At 39.4% G+C, this 26823-nt stretch overlaps 1 protein-coding gene across 1 annotated transcript; it reads left to right on the top strand.

Moving 5' to 3' along the window:
* The first annotated feature begins 334 nt into the window (after positions 1–334).
* On the top strand, positions 335–20306 carry si:ch211-153b23.7. The gene is made up of 7 exons (XM_034182141.1): positions 335–604; positions 7329–7470; positions 7799–7942; positions 12240–12350; positions 14726–14968; positions 15163–15288; positions 19988–20306. The coding sequence occupies exons 1-7, from the start codon at positions 474–476 to the stop codon at positions 20219–20221; spliced, it is 1131 nt and encodes a 376-aa protein (XP_034038032.1). The 5' UTR covers positions 335–473; the 3' UTR covers positions 20222–20306.
* The last annotated feature ends 6517 nt before the right edge of the window (positions 20307–26823 follow it).

The following is a 26823-nucleotide window of genomic DNA, read 5'->3' as shown; positions in this document are numbered from 1 at the left end:
TATTGCTCCCGGTGTGTAGTGAGCGCCTTGTATGGCAGCACCCTGACATCGGGGTGAATGTGAGGCATAATTGTAAAGCGCTTTGAGCGTCTGATGCAGATGGAAAAGCGCTATATAAATGCAGTCCATTTACCATTTAACACGTACACGTAGATACTTTCAGACAAACAATGTTGGGACTTTCCTAAGTGCTCCAGCCGATGTCAAAACAACATCCAAATGAACCAAAATAAAATGAATCACTAAAACCACAGATGGAAAGCCCCTCTTCTGCACAAAGCACCATTTAGTGTCACTTCCTCTTCTCGCTCTAACTGCAGCAAGTGTTTCGTGGACTTGCCGTCTTCCTCTTTTGCTGCGTATCAACACTGATGACACTATTTACTCCCATCATACACTGGGAGAATTTAACTTCACACCGTGTCTGTGACGGCATTAATTCATTTATAGACTTCGTGAAGAGTTGATCAGTCATGGATGGAGATGTGCTGTCAGTGCCTCCATCAACATCAGCGGCAGCAGAACTGCCAAACGATTCTTTGCCTGAAAAAGACAGCAGCCTCCTTCAGAGCCAAGAGGAACACAAATCAGTAGGACAGACATGGTATGTGTGCTGGAAATTTACACAATGACAGACAGACATGAAGGCACGTGCTCAGTCAACACCTCTCTGATACAACATGAATAAATGTTCAATATGTTTGTTATTCAGATTTACTTTGACTTGATCAGTGGGCCACAAATAGCTCAGTTAAACATGAATATACTTGATGGTAGCTTGTACCACAAAATTAACCTTTCACCTTGACTTTTACTTGAGTGTTGTTGCTTTTTTTTGGGTTGGGCAAAACAGTCGGCTATTGTCCATAAGCACCAAGACAAAGGTGCTTGTTTTTGTTATTATTATTATTATTATTATTATTATTATTATTATTATTATTATTATTTTACTTTCATAATATATTAAACTCTACAAGACAGTCTCAAAGCACTTTTACAGGTTGTTTGAACACACAAGTTATGATTTAGCAGAGAAGATCACTATATGAATGTTTTTTTATAGTAAAAGCACCAGCTTTTGCACAGACTTTGATTATATAATTTTAAAAAAATAGATATCAGGCAAAGATTTTTTTTTCCTTTTTCTTCTTTTTTATTAAATCAATCTAACTGTGGTCAAAATGGGTTCAGCGTGTAAGAAAACATAGAAGACAACACTTCACTTGTATGTGTATGACATTTACCATGGCAAATATGTGAAACTGTTATAGTAAAGGAGCCAAATCTTGCATAGACATTGCTAGATATAAATACTATTTTTTTTTTTTAAATTAGACATTATATCAAGCTTCATTTTACCCCTCAGGGTAATAAATAACAAAATCCAAGATGGCCACCATGTCTTTACTATGATATGCCATACAAACATAAATGAAGTGGCATTTTCTATGTTTTCTTATACACTGAATCCATTCCAACCACAATTACACTGACTGAAGAAAAAAAAAAACTGAGCTTGTCATATCTAATTTTTAATTGTAATTATTGTTACATATCAAACATGGTTTACAAAATTTTGTACTTTTACTGTTCAAACTGTTTCAAAATCTGGCGCAATAGTTCTTCACAGGAGATACATGCCAAGCAAGCACAACGGTGTTTACTGTGGTTTTATGGCACAGTTACACCACATTTACAGCGCTACATGGTAGCTCACATCTGCTCGCAGTGTGTGAAATTTTCATATCCTTGTTATGGATTAATAAATAATGTGTGCTATATTATGAATATTTATGTATCAGTCATCAATTTGCCAATAGAATTTCAACTTTGTTCATGCCCAGAGAGGTTGTAGATGCCACGCTATAAGCATAAAGGGATTTACTCTGGTTTTAGGGTACAGTTATGGCACGGTTACACAAGAGCTCATTTTAGAGCTGTATTACTTGTATTTATAGTATATTTCCCTTCACGCACATCCCAGCGCTACCAAAATGTCCCAAGGACCTAGAACTTTAAAGGAGACCTGCACTGAAAAAAATGCAGTCAGATTTTTTTGAACAAAAAATGACTTACATTTACACATGAGATCCTTCTGAATGTAGTAAAGTAAATCTGCAAGCCCAGATCTGTCATTCAACAGAGAAATCTTCATTTGAAAATGACAAATTTACAGCTAACATTTAGCCCTCCGCAAATTGTCCCTCTCATCATGGACGCTACCGAGACGTCACGGACAAGACCCTCTCCCAGCATGCATTGTGCTAATTGTAATTTGTGGATTTACGTCAGTTTGCATCTGCACCTTTTTCTTGTCTTATACGGAAGGATCTACTTTTTTAAAACTTCATATTGTCTTGCGGCACATTTGGTGAGTACAAATTTCTTTTATTTGTGCTTGTAAATTATTTTGGGGGACTTTTTCATACGCCGTTTGATTGAGTGGTGTCGCAATGAAAATCTACTGTCTTTCACCTCCGGTACCATCGCGGGATATGGAGGCGAGACCCGCAAAGAATCCCAGTCATTAAAAATATATAAACCTCTCTCAGCGTCCATGGAGCTCTGGGGCTCTGATTGCCGAGACGTGCGGTGCTGTGGATTTTGCCGCAAGAAGTCTGTCCTTGCAGCAACAGGTGTACCGGCCGCTTCGCATTAAAACAGCGAGCGTAATCTCAGGACTTGTGCCAAGTGTGCTGCAGCTCCATTCAGTAGACAGAGAGGTGATGCCGGTGTTGTGCGCTGAATCTGGCACAACACCGGCTGCAAAGCAGACACGGGCGGTGTGAGTGGCCCGCGTAGGCGGTTAATGAGCTCGTTAACGAGCCCGCAGACTTAATAAGCGCAGCGGAGGCAGAGAGCAGGAGAGGAAGAACGGCGCCCGCTGTCGATGTCGTTGCTGATCTGAGCACACAGATCTGTATCTCACATTCATTGCAGCTTACTTTTGGATGTTGAAACCAGGACGTGTATAAGTAACATTACTAACAGATAAAATCAATTTCAATGCGGGATCGGACTGAAGGCGGGAGCGCGTCGTCTTGTCCCTGACATCATGGAAATGATACGGCTGTACAAACTGTTTTCACAGAGGGCTAAATTTTAGCTGCAAATTTGTCATTTTTAAACGAAGATTTCTCCGCTGAATTACAAATTTGGGCTTACAGATTTACTTTACTGCATTCACAAGGGTCTTATAAATACATATCAGCTATTTCTTTCTGAAATCTGACCACATTTATTTCAATGCAGGTCTACTTTAATAACTCTAGCTACACAGATCATTGTCATGTTGGAACATCCAAGTACATCCCATGCGCAGCTTCCACGCTGATGAGTCCAAATTTTCCTCCAGTATTTTGTGATAGCATGCTGTATTCATCCTGCCATCAATTTTGACCAAGTTATATATCTTGTTATACCCCTTTCCTGTTTTATACAGTTCAGTTACCTTCTCCTTGACAAGTCTTTTGCTTTCCCTATGACTCAGAAAGCAGAAACAGTGCAGCACTGAATGAAATATGCAACGGCCTGTCAGGAGCCCAGAAACTCACTGACCTTTTATACACACACAAAGTGATTATAAGAAAACACTTCACAGGTGAGGCCATTCAAACCCGTTAGTGTCAACTTGTGTGCAATTTGTGTGTATCACCAGGGTATGTAAACTTTTGATCAGAGTCATTTGGGTAGTTTCTGTTGTTATTGTCATTTCAAAGCATAAACACAGTAGTTTCACAATAAATGGCTTCACACTATGAGTGAAAAAAGTTTTTGTGTTACCATTCATATTTTCTGAAAAATTGCCAAAAAATCCAAACTTCTGCAACGGTATGTAAACTTTTGAGCACAACTGTGTGCCATAAACATGCATGCCACTTGTTAAACACTGCCACCTATTGGGTGGCTGATGGATGCTGGTGTGTATGTATCTTGTTTTGTCAGTTTCTTTCATTACCAAAGTCTACATCTGGTGACCACTGAGGAACATCAGTCTGATATCACTGTGGGCAGAGACGGTAAATGTCACGGCCGCGCTGCCTAAACACATGACTACTGCATCTTTAAATAGCCCTGTTTAAGTAGTGGAACTTCACACTTCTGTCCTTGATCATTTGATCTCACTGTGTTCAGTTGCTGTAAGCAGAAAAAGACAAATATTGGAGTCTTACCACAGTGAATCACCATATTTCTAAGGGAAGCAGCGGCATTTTTGTTTCCTTCCAAGTGTACAATACAAAAGTTTGTGAAACTGGGTCACACAGTGTGTACCAGCCGTCAGACACAGAAAGAAGAGAGGCTGTGGATGAGAGAGATGCAGAAATCGTCTTATTATTGATGGGCCTTACAGATAAAAATCGTGTGTGTTGAGTTATTTCTAGTTTTATTAAGTTAATGATCTTATTTATGACTAAATACTGCCATTTTATTGTACTCTGCTGAACTGAGTTATGAGTTTAATTCTCTTCATGTGTTATTATGTTCTGATTGACAGTAAATATAACTCAAACATATCTTGACAGTTGGCTGAATACGTGACGGTTGGTATTGTATGTAAATGTGAACATTTAGTGCCAACAGAAATCAGTCATTCCATATAGTTTCACTTCTGCTTCTCCCTCTGTTCTGTATTTCAAAAATTACAGAATTGCTTATATGTGAATGATTCACTTATTAATAGGCAGAAATAAATTTCACTGAAGCATTTTTTCATCCAAGAGGGATAGGTTTCATTTTCGTCTAATAGCCCCTGTCCTCTTGTTTGAAGTTCCACATAATGTGTAAAATAATACTTTCCCCCATATTTTTTTTCCTGAAAGCTCTCCAAAAATGTCTAGGGTCCCTTTATTCAGAGCGCAGTGTCAAATGAGAACATGGCACCATTTTGGGGCCAATTGTACTGAACTACTGGATGAACTTTTTATGTTTTCACTTCATTTGATTACGTCAAAACTACTTGTACTACCGCACAGATTTTGATGAAATTTTCACCACAGGTAGATATTTGGCCATGGAAGACTCCATTAACGTTTGGAGGTGATCCAGATTCTGGATCAAGATTTCACTTTATATAGGTTTTGAAGGATTACATCAAAAGTACTGCACAGATTTTGACAAAATTTTCACCACAGATAGATATTAGACCAAGAAAGACTCCATTACATAATGGAGGTGATCTGTATCTGGATTCGGATTATGGATCAAGTTTCACTTTATATAGGCTTTGATGGATTACATCAAAACTACTTCACGGATTGTCACGAAATTTGCACCACATATAGATATCAGGACATGGAAGACTCCACTGAATTTTGGAAGTGATCAGGATTCTGGATCAAGATTTCACTTTATATAGGCCTTGAAAGATTATGTCAAAACTATTTAACAGATTTTCACCAAATTTTCACCACAGATTGGTGTTAGACCTGGAAAGACCATTAAATTTTGGAGATGATCCGGATCCAAATCTGGATTCTGGATCAGGATTTCACTTTGTAGACTTTTAAGGATGACGTCAAAATTCCTTCACGGATACGACATCATGATGTAAAACCAAGATCAGGAAGACGCTATTTTGTTTCAGCTTGTGAATTAAATATCAGATTGCAGCATCTTGATCAATTGGACCATTCTGGATCAGTATTAAATTATTGCATTGTATTGTGAAAACTGGATCCAGGTAAAGTCCGGGAAACAATGTGAATCACATATCTTTTATTTTGAGTCCTCATCAACCCTTTGAGCGACATCAGAAATCTCAGATTGCACTTGTTTTGAATCTGAGTCAGGAGCTATTTTGGATCCAGGAAGAGTTTAATTCAATAGCAAACATGTGGCTTCAAGTTTTACACTTGAAATCTTCCATGCTTGAAATCTTACCTCTTGATTTGTTATTTTTATATTAAAAAAAACTTAATTTAACTATTTCTACTGAAAGACCTGAGCACAGATGTCCCTGAAATGGCATGACACCGCTTTTCGCAGAGCAGGACACTTCTTAAATAGATGAAAGTGTGTTTTTGCTGGCGAGACCAGGTTTAAGAGGGCTGAACAGGGATTGTGGTTTCTCGCAGTTAACTCTGTGAGGTTACAGCAGTCTTGCAGACTGTTTGTAATAAGATGCCCAGGGGAGTGTATGCAGAGTTTTATCGCCTTGTGTGTTCTTCAGTGGAGCATATTCCCACTGGGCTTTGGAGCTCCACTTCCTCGCTGGGAGCTATTTCTTTTCGATGAGACCTCACAACAGGGCTGGTGGAAAGAACGATTACTTAAATTCATATTAGCAAATATTTGTCTTTTGCTATTATCCAAGTAGGCCTGCAGGAGTCAACATTTTCCAGGGTTCATCACCCATTTTGCCACAGGCTGCAGATATGCAAATCTTTAGCTGATAGAAAGCAGAAGTTCTGATTGGTCAGGAGACGAGATGCATGTGAGTTGGGTGTGTGGGTGTAAAGAATGGCTGCAGTTTCACTGTATGAAAAGGCTCTTTCGCAAGTGGGTGTTTAAAATTACCCTCACAGTGTGTGTATGTGTGTGTGTGTGCGCGTGTGTGTTTTCATGACATTTCAGGACATTTTTATGATAACACACCTTCAGGACACTGGTAAAAACGAGGACGTTTTCCACGTCCTCATTTTTACTAGCATTCTAGCGTTGTCCCCCCCCCCAACATTTGCCCAGACCATACGTCCTGATATGTCATGAAAATGTGTTTGTGTGTGCTTGTGCATGTATGCGTGCATCTTGTTTTCATGACAATTCAGGACATCTTTTATGATAACACACCTTCAGTATCGGGACACAGCGGAAAAACAAGGAGATTTTCCACGTCCTCATTTTTCCAAGCACTCTAAGCATTCTAGCCCCCCCCCCAACATGCTCCCAGACAAAAAAATCTCTGATGTACTAAAATATCAGTTTTTGGAAAATAAATGTGAAAATGTGTTTAATCGTTTTTGCTCATCTTCAGATTAACCACCTAGTGTCCAGTTTTGGAACATAACACACTTTTCACAGTTCAGTGTGATGTTATTGTACTCATAAGTCACATAGTGTCCTCATATGTAGCATAACAAAAATCAGGTTTGACCAAACTATAGCCCTAGACAAAAACTTAACAGATGGGCGTATTCCTGTAAGCATGAGTCAGAATGAGTTTGATTTCCAGGCCTCTAGGACCTTGGGAGAGGCATGTGCCCATTTTTCACTTTTCTGTCATACGTCCTGATATGTCATGAAAACACGTGTGTGTGATATTAATGGAAGTCCTGTGCTAAATGTTTTTGATTACCGTTTTGCTCACGCCCCGTGTGGTGTACGTGCAGGACGGAGGAGGATGTGAGCGCCGCGGGTGAACGTCTGCTGTCAGTGGAGGAGATCACAGAGAGCATGACGGTCACATCCAATGACCAGGAGAAACTGCTGCTCCTCAACAAGAACACTGAGCTGCGCAGAGTCAACAAAGAGGTACAGCATCACCTCAGATGGATTCATGTGCTGGCTGTTCTATCCAGCAGCGATCTGTGGGTGTTGTGTGAAAACGGGGGGCAAAGCTATGACAAATCATTATTAAAGTCACGTTTCACGCAGCCTTCATCTCCTGATATTAATTCCACAACTGCTCAGTCAAATTATTCTGACAGAGCATCAACATGTAGAGGCGTCGTCACCTCACTGACCTAATTTCACTTCTTGATGCCCATGTTGCTATGGAGACAGTGTGATGGCGATGGTGTGAGCAGTGCTGTGTTGGCTGGCACTTTAGTGACAGGACGATGATGATCGTGTGTTACAGCTGATGAAGCTGAATGATGATTGGGATCAGGTGTACCGCAGCGCCACGATGGGTTTACAAAACAGAGTGAAGGCTTTGGAGCTGGAGAACTCCGCCATCAAACAGCTCAACCACAGAATGCTGCTGAAAGTGGAGCATCAACAGGTGAGTGTGTAACAAAGAGCTTCGAGTGCAAACACGATGTTACACTGAAAAGTGGAAATAGTGTGTGTATGTGGGTGAATTGTTCGGCAGAGCACTGAGCTGCAAACCAAGACAGATTGCAGGGCTTCATATAATGTTTGCTTTACATCAGGGGTGTCAGACTACAGTTCTACTTCAGCTCCCAGCTCAGGCTCACGAGACACTTCTCATAAGGCCCCCGCAAGTACAATGGAACTAAACTCAGGAACTCAAACTTCAAAAATGTTATATTTTAGTCTTTAACTTCAGCCAAAGAGGTTACATTTTTGTAGCCATTTGTCTGTCTGCCTATCTGTCTGTCTGTTTGTTACTCTACACAGTGACAAAGTAGCAATAGCATTGTATTGGCTTCACTGGCATGTGTGTCTGTGGTCAAGATAACTCGAAAACAGCTAGATGGATTTCCATCAAACCTGGTGGGAATAATACCTGGATAGATATCTAGAGGTGATTAGATTTTGGAGTAGTTTAGTGAAAAGTCAAAGGTCAAGGGAAAGCTTGGTCTAAAAACAGCTTTTAAAAAAAAAAAAAACTAATATTTAAAAAAAAACAAGAAGCTATATGGATCAAACCTGGTGAGAATACGTATTACTTGGATAAATGTCTAGAGGTGATTGAACTTTGGAGCAGTTTGTTGAAAGGTAAAGATCATGGAAAATATGGTCTAAAAAAAACACATTTTTGTATATCTCAAAAAAAGAAGCGTACATGGATAGTTTCAAGCATATATTGATAAGCAAAATATCTGTTGCTGATTAGTGAAAACTTCATAATGAAGTCACACAGAAGCCATATGACTCACAGAAGGACATGAATGGATTTCAATGAAATATGGTGGAGAAGAAGTCTCATCTAGGCCCCAAGGCCTGTTAGTACTTATTTCCAGATTCCAGACACAGGAAGCTTGAGTGGGATTTGAAGTCTACATTTTGGCAGGTTATCTTGTTATCCACTGAGCTACCTGCCCTACATTAGTAATGGCGATGTTGTAGGCCTTACATTTTGTTTCAGCTCCAGATCAAGAGGTGGATCTCATCTTTGATCACAAATCCTTAATCCTTTATTCTGGATTACAAGATAGATTTAAGTTCATGGATCCAGATCAAAAGTTTGAGATCAGAATCTAAGATCAAAGATCAGGAAGGATGAAGCAACAAAGGAGTGTGATCAAGGTTACGTTTTCAGGATCCCCTGACTGTGTATCTGCAGACGTACTTGGGTCCAGATTCCAGATAATGATTCAGAACTGGTTGACAAAAAATATATTTTGAAGTAGGTGTGCTTCACTAGAGTGAACTAAGGACTATAATTTGGTTTGGGGATTAATTTAAAGTTAAAGGGGACTGTGTGGCCTTGTTTTAGGTATACACCCTCTGAGTGCCTTCTAGGTTTGAGTTGTGGCTTTCAGTCTCAACCCCTGATAGTTCCTGTGCAGCTAAATATCCTCACTATGTTCATCTGCACAGGTAACAAATTACTTAAGGGCCTCAGTTCTGATGCCAGTGCAGGTTAAAGGTGGAATTAGGGTCAGAGGTCATGGTCGGGTTGATCGTAGCAGCAGCAGCAGATCCCAGCTGACTGACAGCTCCATCAGTCAATGTCAGATCAATGTGAACTTGAAAGCACGTGTGGCTGCAGTTGAAGAAATACTGATGACATCTTTTTCTTTTTTTACTTCTGAACTTTGAGTGGGCTAAGATGACGGTAATCAGCCCGCTGTGGCACAGTCTTCAGTATGATCAATAATCACTATCACTGGATGCTGTAAGACTGACACCTCCTCCTCCCCTGCACCCCCGCCCCGTCACATCCTATTTCACCATCATGCACCTTCTATATTATAATAGCCAAGTGACCTCTGTGTGCATGCGTGCATGCATATGGCTTCGATCACAGAGAAGCTGGGGGAGAAATGACATTTACAATTTGGGATGCTTATGTATTTAGGGTCAAGGATGAACGCTGCCAAAATGGAACGTTGATAGGACTCATATTTTTAGAGAAACTATGGATATTAGCTAAAGACACTAAACAAGGGACATCGATATTTATATTCTGGACTCACATGCCATTCCAGCAGGGGGCAGTAATCATCTATATATTGAAAGTGTGAGTGCCTGAATGCCTGCGTGATTTTCTTTAGTAACTTCAATATAAGTACATAATATAATTGTAAATACATTAAAAATACATGGAAGACACAAAAAAGTGAAAACACTTATTTCCATTGTGGTCCATTTAAAAATACAATGAAAAAAATAGAAGTAATAATAAAAATAGTGTGTATATGATAACAAGAACCTAAGCAATTTATAAATGCATTAAGACAGTAAATTAACATTATAAATTACATAATTATCAGGAAATACAAGGGTTGAGTTCTTCTTCTAAAAACTGTTGAGCTCCAAGGTTCTAAAAACATTCTGGATTCACACACCATTCCAACTCATTATAACACTACCCAATCAAGAGCCCATGGATCCCCACAGCCAACACACTAGTTTCCTTTTGATTTGCACATTAGAGACTGCCCTTTTTTTTCCACTGGCATATTATTGGAAAAACATTAGACTGTACTATCTATGTCTTTTGCAGGCATTCCTTCATATATTTGTTTCTTCCAGAACTGATTATTGAAATGTTTCATTTTCTACTTCACACTGGACTACCAGAAGTTTGATTGATTTTGATGATTCAAAATGCATCATATTACGTACTCCAGAATGTACTGGCACCCTGTGAGATCAGATTTCAAGGATTTGTTGTTGGCATATAAAATATTGAAAGGTACAGTCACACAGTAAAAACAAAAAGGCCAAGGAGATGTTCACATATCACCTGGCTGTAGCAGTTAGATGGCTACTTTTGAAACATAGGATGGATCACTGGCCTGCCGAGGTGGTTACTAGTCAGGACTCAAAACAATAAACCATTAATAATGTTGTTTGTTGTCAGTGTTATTTGTGAAGCACTAACACAACTCTAACAGTGATAATAACAATAACAACAATAATAATATTAACAATAACAACAATAATAATAATAACAACAACAATTGTTGTTGGGGATAATGCAAAGATTATTTATGTGAAACATGTTGGAGGGGTGGAGCATGGATGAAGAAAGAACCAGTAAATTACTCAGGTTACAGCAATCTGAATCAAAAGTCCATGATCAAGATCAAAGTTCAGTTATCAGGATCAAAATGTGGTGTTCAGGAACAGATCTCAGGTAGTGTGATGAGAGAGCGGCAGTCAGTATCACAGTTTCAATGATCTTGATAAACATTCTGTGGCAATGGGTTAAAGCTCAGTATTAAGGATCAAAGTTCAGTAATCAGGATCAAAGATCAAGTTCACTTCTAAGAGGTAAAAGTCAAAAGTCAGATGTGTAACCAAAGATTAGCGATCAGGGGTAAGGTTAGCAATCAAGATCAAAGTTCTGCAATTAGGATCAAAGAACAGTAACCATGACCAAATCTCAGTGCTTACTGTCAAAGCTCAGGATCACAGAGGTTGTCAATCAGGATCACAGTTTAGCCACAGCATAGAATTCCACCTTTCAGGATTAAGGCGCACCAATCAGCATAAAAGTCTGATATATATACTGTCTGCCGAATGGAACATGGACTTGCCATTGGTACTCCCTGTTTGGTGGCAGCTGTTCACCATTTGGACGTTTTTTGAGCCATCAGGTTTCTGCAACCAATGGACTCTATATGTACTGTATATGGCTCACTTAGCTACAACATTTCAGGCTTTGCTTGCTTGACATTTCTTGTCCTTTCTTATTTGTTATTCTGTTATTGTTAGTCTGGCCAAAGCAGATGGTCACTGCGCTGAGAATGACCTGCTTGAGGTTTCTTCCTGTAATAAAAAAAATGATTGAAGGGTTTTTTCTTTACTTCTGTTGTAAATGTGTTTGCTCAAGCACCTTAAGGCAACTTATATTGTGATTTAACGCTGTACAAATAAATTCAATTGCCAAGTGCTCTTCTTGTTGTAATTATTTGATTTTCTGGAAAAGCTGCTGAAACAGAAAATAACAGATTTTTTTTAAGCTGCTCCAAACACATTAGCTATGAACTGCTCTGGCCGTCGACACTTGTGTTTCTTTCTAAACATGAAACAAAGGTTTACCTTCAGCACAGACCTGCAGTGTAGTGGTTCCCACAAGAAAGTAATCTGTGAGTACAAAGATGTTTTTCCCTAAATAAAACATTAAATATTGCTCTTTGCTCTTGTAATGTTGTTTGCAGGGGGCAAAGGAGTACTATGAGCAGGCACTGATGCAGGAGTTTAAGAAGAACCAGGACCTGCAAGAGTACATAGCACTGCTGGAGAGCAGAATTCAGCAGCCTGACCACAAGGTACACTGCTTTTTAATGAGCTGGAACACACATCTGCCAGTGCTTTGTTTTTGTTATCACCCCACAGCGACAGTAGGCTATTGCTTTCACTGTAGCCTCTCTCTCTCTCCTCTCTCCTCTCTCCTCTCTCTCTCTCTCTCTCTCTCTCTCTCCTCTCTCTCTCTCTCTCTCTCTCTCTCTCTCTCTCTCTCTCTCTCTCTCAAAAACAGCTGGATGGATTTCCATCACTTGGATAGATATCTACATGTGGTTAGATTTTGGAGTAGTTTGGCCAAAGGTCAAGGAAATTTGGTCCCAAGAACTTTTTTTATTTCAAAAACCAAGAACCCTAGATGGAATATTGATCAGTAAAATAGAAGCCATATGATGTGATATATCATATGATATGATGTAATATATATGATTTTATATGATTATGATGTGATATTATACAGTGAGGAAAATACGTATTTGAACACCCTGCGGTTTTGCAAGTTTTCCCACTTAGAAATCATGGAGGTGTCTGAAATTTTCATCTTAGTTGCATGTCCACTGTGAGAGACATAATCTAAAAAAAAATCTGGAAATCACAATGTATGATTTTTTAGTAATTTATTTGTATGTTACTGCTGCAAATAAGTATGTGATCCCCTACCAACCAGCAAGAATTCTGGCTCACACAGACCTGTTAATTTTTCTTTAAGAAGCCCTCTTATTCTGCACTCTTTACCTGTATTTGTTTGAACTTGTTACCTGTATAAAAGACACCTGTTCACACACTCAATCAATCACACTCCAACCTGTCCACCATAGCCAAGAACAAAGAGCTGTCTAAGGACACCAGGGACAAAACTGTAGACCTGCACAAGGCTGGGATGGACTACAGGACAACAGGCAAGCAGCTTGGTAGAAGACAACAACTGTTGTGATTATTTATTAGAAAGTGGAAGAAACACAAGATGACTGTCAATCTCCCTCGGTCTGGGATTCCATGCAAGATCTCACTTTGTGGGGTAAGGATGATTCTGAGAAAGCTCAGAACTACACAGGAGGACCTGGTCAATGACCTGAAGAGAGCTGGGACCACAGTCACAAAGATGACATTAGTAACACATGATGCTGTCATGGTTTAAAATCCTGCAGGGCAGCAAGGTCCCCCTGCTCAAGCCAGCACATGTCCAGGCCCATTTGAACTTCACCAGTGACCATCTGGATGATCCAGAGGAGGCATGGGAGAAGGTCGTGTGGTCAGATGAGACCAGAATAGAGCTTTTTGGAATCAACTCCTCTTACCATGTTTAGAGGATGAGAACAACCCCAAGAAAACCATCCCAACCGTGAAGCATGGGGGTGGAAACATCATACTCTGGGGGTGCTCTTCTGCAAAGGGCACAGGACGACTGCACCGTATTGAAGGGAGGATGGATGGGGTCATGTATTGCAAGATTTTGGCAAACAACCTCCTTCCCTCAGTAAGAGCATTGAAGATGGGTCATGGCTGGGTCTTCCAGCATGACAATGACCCCAAACACACAGCCAGGGCAACTAAGGAGGGGCTCCGTAAGAAGCATTTCAAGGTCCTGGAGTGACCTGGCCAGTCTCCAGACCTGAACTCAATAGAAAATCTTTGGAAGGAGCTGAAACTCCAAACCTGAAAGATTTGGAGAAGATCTGTATGGAGGAGTCGACCAAAATCCCTGCTGCAGTGTGTGAAAACCTGGTGAAAAACTACAGGAAACATTTGACCTCTGTACTTGCAAACAAAGGCTACTGTACCAAATATTAACATTGATTTTCACAGGTGTTCAAATACTTATTTGCAGCAGTAATATACAAATAAATTATTAAAAAATCGTACATTGTGATTTCCGGAATTTTTTTTGATTATGTCTCTCACAGTGGACATGCACCTAAGATGAAAATTTCAGACCCCTCCATGATTTCTAAGTGGGAGAACTTGCAAAATCGCAGGGTGTTCAAATACTTATTTTCCTCACTGTATATATGATGTCATATGATATGAGATGTGATGTGATATTATATACGATATATATATTATATACAATATGTTATATGATATGATATATGAGATGTGATGCGATATGTGATATGATATATGATGTGATGTTATATATGTGATACATGATATATGATTTTTTATATAATATATATATGATGTGATGTGATATTATATGTGATATCATGTGGTATTGTATGAGATATGTGATATTATATATGATATATACAATAAGATATATCATATTATATGAGATGTGATGGGATATGATATTATAAATGATATATCATATGAGGTGTGATGTTATATATGATATGTGATACATGATATGATGTGATACTGTATATGATATATGATGTGATGTGTCTCTACACTAAAGGACGGCAGCACTGAGGCGGGATGCAGAACTGCATTGTGCCCCACCAACACCAATGCTCCTGGAGGCCCTGCAGCACCACCCAGCCACATCTCTGACTCCATCCCTCTGTCTTGCTTATTCCTAACTCCTTCCAGCCTGGAGGCAGGGCTGCAGGGAAGAAGGCCGAGCAGCTGTACCCCACTGGGAAACTCGCAGCAAGAGCTGCAGGATCTGAAAGAGCAGCTGGCAGTGCTGAGGTGTCAGGTGGGCTGTTCTCCTTCAGCACAGCATCAAATGATGTTTCCATTTCTTATGTGATAAGAGCAGAACTGTCAACTCACTATTGCCAGGGAAACTTTTGTCTCAAGCTGAAAAAAAGAGATGAATTAGAAGGTGAACAGCACCACCAAGTGGTAGTTCGGTTAGCTCACTACCATGCTGATGTCTTGTGTCAGCAGACCCAGATTTATGAAGCAGAGTATCAGACGGAGCACAGTGACCACAAGAACACTCAGCAGGAGAACCGGAGGCTGAGAAGGAAGAGGGAGGAGATGCGCCAGCAGGTGGCGCTACTACAAGAGCAGGTTTGTGTTCAGTGGGTAACCTGGGCTGGAAGAAATACATAGAAACCTGAAATGTATCATTTACAATCACCACTTTTCACATCATTATTATGAGGGGGATTAATAATGCTTAATGACTTACTATATCATAGTTATGACTTAAAGTCAAAAATTTTATCATTCATAAAAAAAAAAAAAATTGTAATTGTTACAGTGTTCAGCAAATCAGTATTTAGATTTGATTTATCTGGTAATTGGCACAGAAAGTCAGAATGTTGATTTAGTATGGTAAATTACGAGATCTATTAAAAAAGTATCCGACCTTATTATTTTTTTCAAAAACCATATGGATTTGAATCACGCGTGATTGCGTCAGACAAGCTTGAACCCTCGTGCGCATGCGTGAGTTTTTCCACGCCTGTCGGTTGCGTCATTCGCCTGTGAGCAGGCTTTGAGTGAGGAGTGGTCCAGCCCCTCTGCGGATTTTCATTGTCAGGAAATGGCGGAATGATTTGGGCTTTTTTCCCATCAGAATTTTTTCAGGAACTGTTAGAGACTGGCAGCTGGAAACCATTCGAAAAATTTATCTGGCTTTCGGTGAAAATTTTACGGGCTTCACAGAGTGTCATGATTGGGTCTGTGGGGGGGGAGGGGGGGGGGGGGTTCTTGTTTATTGCTTTGGGTTTGCATTTAGTTTTGCACTGGGGTTTTGGTGGCTGGATTTCTTTTGTGTTGTTTGGTGTTGGGCGTTTCCCTCCTGTCTGCCCTTCCTGTGGCCACGCCTCTTTCTGGATCTTTCCTCTCACACCTGCGGTGCATTTACCCTGATCACATCCCCTTTATTAGTCAAACCTGTTTCCTCTCTCACTTGCGAGATTGTTGTGCCTTGTGCCTCATTCGAACGTTTGTCTTCAGAGTTTTCACAGTCCTGTTTTTGCTTTATCGTGTATCAACCTGTCTGCCTGTTTCTGGATTCTGTCTCTGCCAAATGCTTCAGTTACTGTTGATATTTTTGGACTGTCTTTTTGTGTACCGACTCACGCAAGTCCTGACATTGAACTCTGTGAAGCTGAGACCTGAATCCTGCATTTGTGTCCGATCACTTGGTGCCGTCTGGCCCATCACAGAGAATAAGGATTGTTACTACAGTTTTAAGGACGGCTTTAAGGACGCTTGGCACGCCGCGCTCCGAAGCCGCCATCGAGAGCCACAAACCACCGGATCATTTCTAAACGGCTGGCTCTGTGGATCCAAGACTGTCGTGTGCACTTTCGCTGGTTATCACAAGAGCTGGACATCAGCCATTTTCCGGCAGATTTCACTTTCAACAAGAGATTTTGTCATGGAAAGCCAAGCGGAGGCTTCGCGCGTCACGACCGATTTGCTGATGGAGTGAGACAAAACCACCTCCGTTTTGGTCTCACAGGACAGCTTTGAGATGGCGTTCAGACAGCTGTCGGTGGTTTTTCCATCGAGTGATTATCCGAGAAATTGCGGATGTGCCTGGACATGCCAGAACATGTCCCATGAGGCTTCATCACGGCGTTGCTGTGCACCATGCGGCACCGCCGCGACACTCGAAGCATCCGCTCCTCTTTCCATGACAAAAACTTCTGTAACAGTGGAATGTGCCGTTCATTTTCAAACTGGACGCTGTGTTTTATCCGGGACGTCGTCTGACTAGCACAGGAATTGTGAAAAGACTTGGACATCAGGACTTTTTCGGCACATTGAGACAGACGTGCGGAGGAATTTCGCGTGTCGTGGCGGTGCCGCATGGCGCACAGCAACGCCGTGATGAAGCCTCATGGGACATGTTCTGGCATGTCCAGGCACATCCACAATTTCTCGGATAATCACTTGACGGAAAAACCACCGACAGCTGTCTGAACGCCATCTCAAAGCCATCCTGTGAGACCAAAACGGAGGTGTTCCTTTGTCTCACTCCATCAGCAAATCGGTCGTGACGCGCGAAGCCTCCACTCGGCTTTCCATGACAAAATCTCTTGTTAAAAGTGAAATCTGCCGGAAAATGGCTGATGTCCAGCTCTTGTGATAACCAGAGAAAGTGCACACAACAGTCCCGGCTCCACATAGCCATCCATTTAGAAATGATCCGGTGGTTTGTGGCTCTCGATGGCGGCACGGAGCGTGGCGCACCGAGCGTCCTTAAAGCCATCCTTAAAGCTGTAGTAACAGTCCTTATTCTCTGTGAAGCCCATAAAATTTTCACCGAAAGCCAGATAAATTTTTTGAATGGTTTCCAGCTGCCAGTCTCTAACAGTTTCTGAAAAAATTCTGATGGAAAAAAAAGCCCAAATCATTCCGCCATTTCTTGACAATGAAAATCCGCCGAGGGGGCTGGACCAGTCCTCACTCAAACCCTGCTCACAGGTGAATGACGCAACTGACAGGCATGGAAAAACTCACGCATGCGCACGAGGGTTCAAGCTTGTCTGACACAATCACACATGATTCAAATCCATATGGTTTTTGAAAAAAATAATAAGGTCGGATACTTTTCTAATAGACCTCATATGGCGTAGAAAGTCAAAACTTCATTTTTAATCTGACAGCTGTGACCTATAAATTCACATTTTTCACTTGTTAATTTTGATTTCCAAAGTCACTTTTAATGTTTAATATAATTATGACTCATAAATCAAAAATTTTGTTTTTGTCATATTCATCATGAGTGAAGGAGTTAGACATTTGACTTTGCCTGATAATTGTCATATAAAGTCAACATACTGACCAAATGGCAAAAATATGTCGTAGTATCCAATAATTTTGACATAGAAACTTGACATTTTTACTTAATGTTATAATTTAGGAAGTATGATATGACGCACAAATTTCTAATTTTGACTAGGTATCTGATCATTTTGAGTTACAGTTTAGGTTTTTACATATTACCATCAACATATCTTAAAAAGTAATTTTTTTTTTCACTTTTTTATAATTCTAACAGCCAATATGCTGACTTAGAAAGTCAAAACTTTGTGTGTGTGTGTGTGTGTGTGTGTGTGTGTGTGTGTGTGTGTGTGTGTGTGTGTGTGTGTGTGTGTGTGTGTGTGTGTGTGTGTGTGTGTGTGTGTGTGTGTTTATTATTCAGATTTAAAAACGTAGAATTTTATGTTATCTGATACTTGTGATAAAAAGTCAACATTTTGACAAGTATCTCATAAATATTGTTGAAAAAGTCAGTATTATGATATTGGTTCAGGAAGCCATTGATTTGTTTAATCTGATCATGATGATTGAAGAAGTCAAAATGTGACCTTTTAATGTCATAATTTTGACTTTCTGTGTATTTTTTCTTCATATCACTTCATAATTATCAGCTTTATCTCCTCATTGTGGATGCAGTGTTCCACAGAACACTTGAAACACATCTCCAAATGCAAATACATACATACATACATACATATATATATATATATATATATATATATATATATATATATATATATATATATATATATATATATATATATATATATATATATATATATATATATATATATATATATATATATATATATATATATATATATATATATATATATATATATATATATAGGGGAAGCCGGGTCACAGTGGATCAGAAATGTTGTTTTGTGGCAGCATAAAGACATTATGCATGGGTTTAGGTCATTCTATTGTGGCTTTAATACAGCAAGTTATTGTTTATAAGGCTGTGTCATTTATTTCTCCCCAAGTGTAATTTACAGGTGTTTAAAATCGATTTGAAAATGTTTGATTCACTGTGCCCTGGACGCTAATTCACAGGGCACAGTGAATCAGCTTAGAATATAATGAAAAAATACATTATTATAAAGATTTCTTCAAAATTATTAAATATATGCTGATGCATATACAAACTGTAATCAAGCAGACCAGCTATGTAATGTGTGAGTGTCTTATATAGTGATATAAGTCCTTTAAAAACTATTATAAATACAACTGTCATCGTTTCTGTTCAAACGTGAAAACAGTTGCTTATATACACAAATTATAGAAATAATTCATGGAAAAATAAATGTATATGCTTCAACAAGTAATATTTGTCATCCACTTGATACTGGGGCTTAGTACATCACTTTCTAGACTGATTCACTGTGTCCCAATTCAAGGTGCATGTGACACACATGTCATGTTATCAAATAGCTGATAGTCTGGAGAAGACATAACACATGCTCATCAGTTGGACGGGGTAGTCTTCTAACTAAACAATTTTTTTGGGCCACCTTTCCTCTGTTGTGAGAAATAAATACAAAGAAACTGACATCCACAAAATTTACTTTTGATAGGAAAAAACTGACTTCACTTGCCATTTAGTTTTACCCTTAATGTATCCAAAACTATATATATATATATATATATATATATATATATATATATATATATATATATATATATATATATATATATATATATATATATAGTAAGTCCCTTCGGGGTCGCCACAGCAAATCCAAGGTGGATCTCATGTTGAATTGGTACAGGTTTTACGCCGGATGCCCTTCACCCCAGCATATATATATATATATATATATATATATATATATATATATATATATATATATATATATATATATATATATATACATATATATATATATTTTTTTTTTCCATATTATTGGTATGAAGCTGCTGGATCAAGCGCTGTGTGTTTGTCAGTGGACTGAGTCTGACATTGGTTGTGGTCTTTCTGCAGCTGAGGATTTATGAGGATGACTTCAGACGGGAACGCTCAGACAAACAGATGCTGCAGCGGCTGTTGTTGAAGAAAATGCCTCCACACAAGGACCCTGTGCTGATCCACCGCTGCAATAATGATCAACAGCCTCTAGGAGGGGACAATCGAACAAAACGTGGAGAGAAAGTTCATCAGCAAAGCAAACAGTATCACCCCCTCTGTCCCAAGCACTGCAACAAGGACTCGGCCTGAGCAGAGAAAACCAGGCCCACTGTGCAGCAGGGTTCCACTCATTCAGAATGATAGCCACTAAAATTAAAGGACACCTTTTGGGAAATAATAAAAAAAATAAGAGGAAACCTTTGAAAATAATCATTTAAATATTATTTAGGTTGATGGAGGTGGATGGCATTTCAGAGCCTGCTGCTTTAGCACTGAGTGGATGAATATGATTCTGTTGTGAGTCAGATGACCATACAGCAGTAGATATGAATGACCTTGATGATTTGTAATTGAGCAGATGAATCAAGTAAATCATCGAGCTGATGTCCTTAAACACAAACAAAGCAGATCAGCCAATGAACTGCAACCCACCTAAACTGATGTGACAGTTGATTTAGACAATTACATATTTGTTATCACAGCATCCCTAAAAAAAAAAATTAATCTGCAATCAGTTTCAGCACTCCATCCACATGGGATGCTGAAACTGATTTGCTCAGCATCCCAGGATGAGCAAATCTGTGGTTTAATACAATATTTCAGTTTTGATGTTTCAAACACGTTGGCCTTTAGTGTGTGTAACTAATAGAGTTAATTTTGTTTTAGTTCACCTAATTTGATAGCAAGAATCAAATATAAAGCCATAAATAATACATTACATGATGGTAGCCTACATCAATTTCTCTGAGTCTATATTTGATATGGGGGATTACTAAATCAGTGCAATAATTAAAAAAAACCTGCCAGGGATAAAACATTATTTTATTATTTTATTGTCTTCGTACACGGTAAATTGTGCAGAGTAAAATTTACTCTGCTCGGGTAAAATTTGATCAAAAACAGTTAAATATACTCTATCACAGTGCTAAATCAACTCTATCACAGGGTAAAATCAACTCTTATTGGAGTAGAAACACTTAATTTGACAAGATGGTAGAGCTGATTTGACTCTGTAATAGAATGTATTTTACTCTATTTAGACTGGGACCAAAAGTTATCCCAGCAGAGTAAATTTTACTCAGCAAAATTTAATGTGTACTTAACTCAGAAACCAGACAAGGAAATGACCCTGGAGTTCCCCCTGCCCGGAGCTGTGTGTCACAGGGTTTATGGTGGTGAAACAGCCGGGAAGGTTTAATATGATTGTTTCCTCCTTTACTGGTCCATATCTGAGCTCAGACTGGTGAATCAAACTGATTTGTGAGTTTTCTCTGTCAGCATCCTTACACAGTTCCTGTAACTGACTTTTTTCCCTCACATGGAGCGGGACGTGTACTGTTAATGTTTGGTTACTTTTATATATTAACTTTATTTACTGATTGTGATATTATAACTGGAAGAAGAAATAAATACTAAATTATTTACCTGGTAAAATATTTTGGGGGGTTTTTTTCCTGAAAAATATGAGTTTTTCACCTCCAGTGTGGTTTTCTAAATTAACCAAATGAGATAAAACACTTTTTTCATTATTTGTTTGTTTATTTGTTTTGTACAGCCCACAGACCCATAGGTTCCATTCACATGCCAATAACCTAATGGTCTATGTCGACCAATTATTTTGGTCATTAGTTAAACATATCAAAAAAAGAAAGAAAGGAAAGAAAAACAGCATTAAGGCTTATTTGAAAGGGTGGAATTATTGACAGTAGCTTCCTATGGAGTGATAGCTGGGAGTTAAACTGCGTCATTGTCTCAGTCTTGTGTTTGACTAAAGCAGTGAAAGTTGCTACTAAATTTTTGATTGTTGTGCAAAGTGTGGCCTACAGTAGTGTTCAGAATAATAGTAGTGCTATGTGACTAAAAAGATTAATCCAGGTTTTGAGTATATTTCTTATTGTTACATGGGAAACAAGGTACCAGTAGATTCAGTAGATTCTCACAAATCCAACAAGACCAAGCATTCATGATATACACACTCTTAAGGCTATGAAATTGGGCTATTAGTAAAAAAAAAAAAAAAGAAAAGGGGGTCTTTACAATAATAGTAGCATCTGCTGTTGACGGTACAAACTCAAAACTATTATGTTCAAACTGCTTTTTTAGCAATCCTGTGAATCACTAAACTAGTATTTAGTTGTATAACCACAGTTTTTCATGATTTCTTCACATCTGCGAGGCATTAATTTTGTTGGTTTGGAACCAAGATTTTGCTTGTTTACTAGTGTGTTTGGGGTCATTGTCTTGTTGAAATACCCATTTCAAGGGCATGTCCTCTTCAGCATAAGGCAACATGACCTCTTCAAGTATTTTGACATATCCAAACTGATCCATGATACCAGGTATGCGATATATAGGCCCAACACCATAGTAGGAGAAACATGCCCATATCATGATGCTTGCACCACCATGCTTCACTGTCTTCACTGTGAACTGTAGCTTGAATTCAGAGTTTGGGGGTCATCTCACAAACTGTCTGCGACCCTTGGACCCAAAAATAATCCATTTTGATGGTTGTTTTCCGTTTTCTTCCACGCGTCTGTTTTTTTTTTTTTTGTCCATTTTAAAGCATTGGAGATCATTGTAGATGAACAATCAATCAATCAATTTTTTTATATAGTGCCAAATCACAACAAACAGTTGCCCCAAGGCGCTTTATATTGTAAGGCAAGGCCATACAATAATTATGTAAAACCCCAACGGTCAAAACGACCCCCTGTGAGCAAGCACTTGGCTACAGTGGGAAGGAAAAACTCCCTTTTAACAGGAAGAAACCTCCAGCAGAACCAGGCTCAGGGAGGGGCAGTCTTCTGCTGGGACTGGTTGGGGCTGAGGGAGAGAACCAGGAAAAAGACATGCTGTGGAGGGGAGCAGAGATCGATCACTAATGATTAAATGCAGAGTGGTGCATACAGAGCAAAAAGAGAAAGAAACAGTGCATCATGGGAACCCCCCCAGCAGTCTACGTCTATAGCAGCATAACTAAGGGATGGTTCAGGGTCACCTGATCCAGCCCTAACTATAAGCTTTAGCAAAAAGGAAAGTTTTAAGCCTAATCTTAAAAGTAGAGAGGGTGTCTGTCTCCCTGATCTGAATTGGGAGCTGGTTCCACAGGAGAGGGGCCTGAAAGCTGAAGGCTCTGCCTCCCATTCTACTCTTACAAACCCTAGGAACTACAAGTAAGCCTGCAGTCTGAGAGCGAAGCGCTCTATTGGGGTGATATGGTACTACGAGGTCCCTAAGATAAGATGGGACCTGATTATTCAAAACCTTATAAGTAAGAAGAAGAATTTTAAATTCTATTCTAGAATTAACAGGAAGCCAATGAAGAGAGGCCAATATGGGTGAGATATGCTCTCTCCTTCTAGTCCCCGTCAGTACTCTAGCTGCAGCATTTTGAATTAACTGAAGGCTTTTTAGGGAACTTTTAGGACAACCTGATAATAATGAATTACAATAGTCCAGCCTAGAGGAAATAAATGCATGAATTAGTTTTTCAGCATCACTCTGAGACAAGACCTTTCTGATTTTAGAGATATTGCATAAATGCAAAAAAGCAGTCCTACATATTTGTTTAATATGCGCTTTGAATGACATATCCTGATCAAAAATGACTCCAAGATTTCTCACAGTATTACTAGAGGTCAGGGTAATGCCATCCAGAGTAAGGATCTGGTTAGACACCATGTTTCTAAGATTTGTGGGGCCAAGTACAATAACTTCAGTTTTATCTGAGTTTAAAAGCAGGAAATTAGAGGTCATCCATGTCTTTATGTCTGTAAGACAATCCTGCAGTTTAGCTAATTGGTGTGTGTCCTCTGGCTTCATGGATAGATAAAGCTGGGTATCATCTGCGTAACAATGAAAATTTAAGCAATACCGTCTAATAATACTGCCTAAGGGAAGCATGTATAAAGTGAATAAAATTGGTCCTAGCACAGAACCTTGTGGAACTCCATAATTAACTTTAGTCTGTGAAGAAGATTCCCCATTTACATGAACAAATTGTAATCTATTAGACAAATATGATTCAAACCACCGCAGCGCAGTGCCTTTAATACCTATGGCATGCTCTAATCTCTGTAATAAAATTTTATGGTCAACAGTATCAAAAGCAGCACTGAGGTCTAACAGAACAAGCACAGAGATGAGTCCACTGTTCGAGGCCATAAGAAGATCATTTGTAACCTTCACTAATGCTGTTTCTGTACTATGATGAATTCTAAAACCTGACTGAAACTCTTCAAATAGACCATTCCTCTGCAGATGATCAGTTAGCTGTTTTACAACTACCCTTTCAAGAATTTTTGAGAGAAAAGGAAGGTTGGAGATTGGCCTATAATTAGCTAAGATAGCTGGGTCAAGTGATGACTTTTTAAGTAATGGTTTAATTACTGCCACCTTAAAAGCCTGTGGTACATAGCCAACTAACAAAGATAGATTGATCATATTTAAGATCGAAACATTAAATAATGGTAGGGCTTCCTTGAGCAGCCTGGTAGGAATGGGGTCTAATAAACATGTTGATGGCTTGGATGAAGTAACTAATGAAAATAACTCAGACAGAACAATCAGAGAGAAAGAGTCTAACCAAATACCGGCATCACTGAAAGCAGCCAAAGATAACGATACGTCTTTGGGATGGTTATGAGTAATTTTTTCTCTAATAGTTAAAATTTTGTTAGCAAAGAAAGTCATGAAGTCATTACTAGTTAAAGTTAATGGAATACTCAGCTCAATAGAGCTCTGACTCTTTGTCAGCCTGGCTACAGTGCTGAAAAGAAACCTGGGGTTGTTCTTATTTTCTTCAATTAGTGATGAGTAGAAAGATGTCCTAGCTTTACGGAGGGCTTTTTTATAGAGCAACAGACTCTTTTTCCAGGCTAAGTGAAGATCTTCTAAATTAGTGAGACGCCATTTCCTCTCCAACTTACGGGTTATCTGCTTTAAGCTACGAGTTTGTGAGTTATACCACGGAGTCAGACACTTCTGATTTAAAGCTCTCTTTTTCAGAGGAGCTACAGCATCCAAAGTTGTCTTCAATGAGGATGTAAAACTATTGACGAGATACTCTATCTCCCTTACAGAGTTTAGGTAGCTACTCTGCACTGTGTTGTTATATGGCATTAGAGAACATAAAGAAGGAATCATATCCTTAAACCTAGTTACAGCACTTTCTGAAAGACTTCTAGTGTAATGAAACTTATTCCCCACTGCTGGGTAGTCCATCAGAGTAAATGTAAATGTTATTAAGAAATGATCAGACAGAAGGGAGTTTTCAGGGAATACTGTTAAGTCTTCTATTTCCATACCATAAGTCAGAACAAGATCTAAGATATGATTAAAGTGGTGGGTGGACTCATTTACTTTTTGAGCAAAGCCAATAGAGTCTAATAATAGATTAAATGCAGTGTTGAGGCTGTCATTCTCAGCATCTGTGTGGATGTTAAAATCGCCCACTATAATTATCTTATCTGAGCTAAGCACTAAGTCAGACAAAAGGTCTGAAAATTCACAGAGAAACTCACAGTAACGACCAGGTGGACGATAGATAATAACAAATAAAACTGGTTTTTGGGACTTCCAATTTGGATGGACAAGACTAAGAGACAAGCTTTCAAATGAATTAAAGCTCTGTCTGGGTTTTGATGAATTAATAAGCTGGAATGGAAGATTGCTGCTAATCCTCCGCCCCGGCCCGTGCTACGAGCATTCTGACAGTTAGTGTGACTCGGGGGTGTTGACTCATTTAAACTAACATATTCATCCTGCTGTAACTAGGTTTCTGTTAGGCAGAATAAATCAATATGTTGATCAATTATTATATCATTTACCAACAGGGACTTAGAAGAGAGAGACCTAATGTTTAATAGACCACATTTAACTGTTTTAGTCTGTGGTGCAGTTGAAGGTGCTATATTATTTTTTCTTTTTGAATTTTTATGCTTAAATAGATTTTTGCTGGTTATTGGTAGTCTGGGAGCAGGCACCGTCTCTACGGGGATGGGGTAATGAGGGGATGGCAGGGGGAGAGAAGCTGCAGAGAGGTGTGTAAGACTACAACTCTGCTTCCTGGTCCCAACCCTGGATAGTCACGGTTTGGAGGATTTAAGAAAATTGGCCAGATTTCTAGAAATGAGAGCTGCTCCATCCAAAGTGGGATGGATGCCGTCTCTCCTAACAAGACCAGGTTTTCCCCAGAAGCTTTGCCAATTATCTATGAAGCCCACCTCATTTTTTGGACACCACTCAGACAGCCAGCAATTCAAGGAGAACATGCGGCTAACATGTCACTCCCGGTCCGATTGGGGAGGGGCCCAGAGAAAACTACAGAGTCCGACATTGTTTTTGCAAAGTTACACACCGATTTAATGTTAATTTTAGTGACCTCCGATTGGCGTAACCGGGTGTCATTACTGCCGACGTGAATTATAATCTTACCAAATTTACGCTTAGCCTTAGCCAGCAGTTTCAAATTTCCTTCAATGTCGCCTGCTCTGGCCCCCGGAAGACAATTGACTATGGTTGCTGGTGTCGCTAACTTCACATTTCTCAAAACAGAGTCGCCAATAACCAGAGTTTGATCCTCGGCGGGTGTGTCGTCGAGTGGGGAAAAACGGTTAGAGATGTGAACGGGTTGGCGGTGTACACGGGGCTTCTGTTTAGGGCTACGCTTCCTCCTCACAGTCACCCAG

This window comes from Thalassophryne amazonica, chromosome 11, assembly GCF_902500255.1.
Source record: "Thalassophryne amazonica chromosome 11, fThaAma1.1, whole genome shotgun sequence".
Lineage (NCBI taxonomy): Eukaryota > Metazoa > Chordata > Actinopteri > Batrachoidiformes > Batrachoididae > Thalassophryne > Thalassophryne amazonica.
This window is presented reverse-complemented; position numbering and strand designations above follow the sequence as displayed.

Bases quoted from the DNA above. Each gene is read 5' to 3' on its own strand.
- si:ch211-153b23.7 (XM_034182141.1), top strand. From the start codon at position 474: ATGGATGGAGATGTGCTGTCAGTGCCTCCATCAACATCAGCGGCAGCA. The intron at 7,943-12,239 runs GTGAGTGTGTAA...TGTTGTTTGCAG, and splicing joins TGAAAGTGGAGCATCAACAG to GGGGCAAAGGAGTACTATGA. The intron at 15,289-19,987 runs GTTTGTGTTCAG...GTCTTTCTGCAG, and splicing joins TGGCGCTACTACAAGAGCAG to CTGAGGATTTATGAGGATGA.